We start from the raw sequence: 3820 nt of genomic DNA, 5'->3' as shown, positions 1-3820 counted from the left end.
GTAGTTACTTTAGTCCATGCGTAGTTACTTTAGTCCATGCGTAGTTACTTTAGAGTCCATGCGTAGTTACTTTAGAGTCCATGCGTAGTTACTTTAGAGTCCATGCGTAGTTACTTTAGAGTCCATGCGTAGTTACTTATGAGTCCATGTGTAGAGCACTTCCTTTGTCTTGAATCTTGGTCCCATCCCGTCTCAGGGAGGTGGACCACAGTCTGTGGCTGCTGCCCCAGGTCAGCGTGGATACTGGGATGGGTCTGGAGAGACTGGTGAGCGTCCTGCAGGGCAAAACCTCCAACTATGACACGGATCTGTTCACACCGCTGCTGCACGCCATCCACCAGGTATGCCGGCACACACAAGAGCACACACAGGTGTCCTGCACAGGTTGTCATGGTGACACGTGTGCCATGTCCTCAGAGGTCGGGGGTGGAGCCGTATAGGGGCAGGATGGGGGCGGTGGATGTTGGTCAGGTGGATCTGGCCTACAGAGTCGTAGCTGACCACGTCCGGACATTATCGGTGTGCATCGCTGACGGAGTTTACCCGGGCATGTCAGGAGCCGAGTGAGTCACCTACCAATCAGCTGTCAGCGTGACGCCAGAAGCAGGCATCTTATGTTTACCTGTGTGTGGGTGTCAGGTTGGTGCTGAGGAGGATTTTACGGCGGGCGGTTCGGTTCTGTGTCGAGGTCCTTCGTGCTCCCCAGGGAACGCTCGCCAGCCTAGTTCCCACCGTCGCCGACCTGCTGGTAAAACGCCATCCCATAATGCCTCTGAACTGACATTATTTTGCATTTTACAGTAAATTGAAGGCTGTTTTATCGATTACCTGGTTTCTGTTGCCAGGGTAACATTTATCCAGAGCTGCACCAGGAGACAGACCGGGTGAGTTTGTATTATGACCTCTGATCTCATCGCTCCTGACTTTCAGAGTCAGATCATGAAAGTTGGGTCACGTGATATAGCAGGAAATTGTCATCAGATGGTGTTTGTCTTCCAGATTGTGGACATCATCAACGAGAACGAGGCTCACTTCCTGTCGTCTCTGCAGCAGGGCAGCAGGCTGATCGAGCGCACGCTTAGCAGGAAGGACTACAAACATGGAGTCTTCCCCGGTCAGTCCAGGTCCAGACTCTGACCACGTGAACACACCTGACTTAATCAGGATGTTAATGAAGCCTTTAATTAACAGTCTGAGGTTGACAATGGCCTGAGCCGAGCCCACCTGTTGGGCTCAGGTGTTCATACCTGGTTAATTATTTCCTTTCTTCCGGCAGCCTCAGTGGCTTGGTCTCTCCACCGGGACCTGGGCTTCCCTCTGGACCTGGTGGACCTGATCCTGGAGGAAAGGGGGGTCCATGTAGACCGCCAGGAGCTGGACCGCCTGATTGCCGAGAACCAGAAGGTGGGGCTTAATTCACTCGTCTTAATCTGGAAACAGTGAGGGCTTTTACTGTGAAGGACAGAGAAGGCTGCTTTTATTCTGAAAAGACAAAGGTTTTCATTGCCTACTGGAATGAGATCCACACACCTGTCTGTGTGTCTCAGGTGGCTTTAGAGCTGCAGGCAGGTGACCGTGCCCAGGTGACGCTGGACGTCCTCAGTCTGACGGAGCTGCAGCGTCTTGGCGTTCCTCACACCGACGACAGTCTCAAATATGACTACCGCCTGGCCGAGGGTCGATACGGTATGTTCCACCTGCACAGGTAACACACCTGAGCCTCGGTGGTCAGCTAATGATGTCCACATCCTTCCTCCCAGTGTTCCCACCGTGCCGTGCGACAGTTCTCGCACTCTACGACGGGCAGGCTTTGGTGTCGGAGGTCTCCGAGGGTCAGCACTGCAGCGTCATACTGGACCGTACCTGCTTCTACGCCGAGCAGGGGGGCCAGTCACATGACCAGGGCTACTTCACCCTGTATGAGCTGCAGGTCAGCAGGCGCCTCCCTCAGTGCATCGTGAGAAACATTTTTGTGTCCCTATGACTCCACCTCTTTCCTGTCTCTCAGGACGTGCTCTTTCCTGTGGAGGCGGTGGTCCGGGCGGGGGGCTACGTGGTCCATTGGGTCACCGTGGCCGACAACCTGAAGACCGGCGACCAGCTCCAGCTGCACCTGGATCAGGTAAACAGCTGGGTTCAGTTGACATTTAAAGGGGCAGTTCACTAAGGGCCAGAGTAACGGTGTGTGCACAGCCCAGCGCTCCCACATACGGACCGAACACGAGCAGCATGAAGTCGGAGCTGTGGCATCAAAGTGCTCGATTGCAGCTTCGATTGCTCTCAGGCCGCTGTCGCTCTGAAGCTCAGTTAATTCGGTCTGAAGGTGAAACAACAATGCAAAAACCAGCAGCACGAAAAGTTCGGCAGCAAAAAACCTCGACTACTCAACAGCGATGGAGACGCTACGGTCATCTGAACGGAGAATCTCGGGCTCGCTTCATTAAATTTGTTGAGCCGCCACGTGTTGGCTTTAAAGCATCTGTGACCTCTGTGTCAGCGTCCACAGTTTGATATCAGTCACATCACTGCGGCGACTCTTGGTGGGTCGATCTCTCTTTACGTCTTTTACTTTAGGAGGAAGAGAAACATATTTGAGCACATTAAACACGCACATTTATTCACATGTGGACCCGATGCTTTGGACAAACGGTGATGGCTCCAAAGTCGGGCTGGGATCATGTCTCCGCTCATCACATCTAACCTTCAGGTTAATCAGACCACAATTCTGTGACCACGAAGAACATAAGCGGTGAGAATTCTCGAATTCCTCCATCAACCTCAAATCCTGGACGAGTGAAACAGATTGATTCCCTGCGACGCTGACTCGAGGCACCGCCTCCTCCAGAATTCCCTTGGGTCTGGTGGCGACTCTGTCACCTCCACCTGTGCTGATCTCACTCTTTACCGTCGGCGCTGTGTCGTGTAGCCGTGTTCAGTTTCTTTGCTGCTGCCTTTCTTCTCACCTTGTAAGAGTGTTTCTTGTTTCCTCTGCTGACTTCCTGTTTCCTGTTGGGGTTCCAGGTGCACAGGCTGTCCTGCATGGTTAAGCACACGGCCACGCACATCCTGAACTTCGCCCTGAGGAAGGTTCTGGGTGCTTCGGTGCAGCAGCGAGGCTCGCACGTGTCGGCCGATCGCTTTCGCTTCGATTTCAGCGTAAAGGTCAGGCCGCCATTCGTGAGCCCGACAATGGCGGCATGGTGCAGGCCGCGCAGGTTCTGATGCGTCTGTGTGTTGTCCTCAGGGCTCTCTGAGCGTGTCACAGCTGCAGCAAGTGGAAAGGTGCGTTAATGACATCATCTCAGCCAATCAGATTGTTCACAGTCAGGAGCTTCCCCTCCAAAGAGCTCGCGGCATCAGCGGCCTGAGGACAGTGGACGAGGTGAGCTCAGACTTCGCATTTTGGGTCACCTGCTGTCTCACCTGCTGTCTCACCTGCTGTCTCACGTGCCACCTGTTTCTGCAGGTGTATCCTGATCCTGTTCGGGTCGTGTCAGTGGAGCTGCCGGTCACCGAGCTGCTGGACAAACAGTCGGACAGACAGACGTCTGTGGAGCTCTGCTGTGGAACGTGAGTCTGTGCTCACCTGGACACTGACACACACACACACACACAGCTGAACGGGCTTGTATGTGTGTGTGTCTATCTTAGTGAGGACCTTCATTGACATAACCCTGACACTAAAACCACATTTTGAGTCTCAAAAAGGCTTCAAACTTGTGAGGACCGGTGTGTGTGACTGTTGGTCCTCATGAAGATAGCTAGACAGGAACACACACACAGGCACACACACAGGCATACACACAGACACACACACACA

The 3820-nt window shown here is 53.5% G+C and overlaps 1 protein-coding gene across 3 annotated transcripts in view; it reads left to right on the top strand.

The window, feature by feature from the left end:
• aars2 (alanyl-tRNA synthetase 2, mitochondrial (putative)) overlaps positions 1–3820 on the top strand; it is a 29247-nt gene that overhangs the window by 21214 nt on the left and 4213 nt on the right. For all 3 annotated transcript variants that reach the window (XR_001290566.1, XM_005748610.2, XM_005748609.2), the window contains exons 5-16: positions 197–341; positions 418–563; positions 640–748; positions 846–884; positions 1000–1114; positions 1277–1404; positions 1548–1686; positions 1761–1930; positions 2009–2122; positions 3022–3162; positions 3245–3382; positions 3467–3570. Coding sequence is in view for 2 of the 3 variants with exons in the window: in XM_005748610.2 (XP_005748667.1) it covers positions 197–341; positions 418–563; positions 640–748; positions 846–884; positions 1000–1114; positions 1277–1404; positions 1548–1686; positions 1761–1930; positions 2009–2122; positions 3022–3162; positions 3245–3382; positions 3467–3570 (1488 nt within the window). In the remaining variant the exon portion in view is untranslated. The remainder of the gene's footprint in view (positions 1–196; positions 342–417; positions 564–639; positions 749–845; positions 885–999; positions 1115–1276; positions 1405–1547; positions 1687–1760; positions 1931–2008; positions 2123–3021; positions 3163–3244; positions 3383–3466; positions 3571–3820) is intronic.

Source organism: Pundamilia nyererei, unplaced genomic scaffold (genome assembly GCF_000239375.1).
Source record: "Pundamilia nyererei isolate P.nyererei 1_Seehausen unplaced genomic scaffold, PunNye1.0 scaffold00225, whole genome shotgun sequence".
NCBI classification, from domain to species: domain Eukaryota; kingdom Metazoa; phylum Chordata; class Actinopteri; order Cichliformes; family Cichlidae; genus Pundamilia; species Pundamilia nyererei.
The sequence above is the reverse complement of the archived record's forward strand: the minus strand, read 5'-3'. Positions and strand labels throughout refer to the sequence as shown.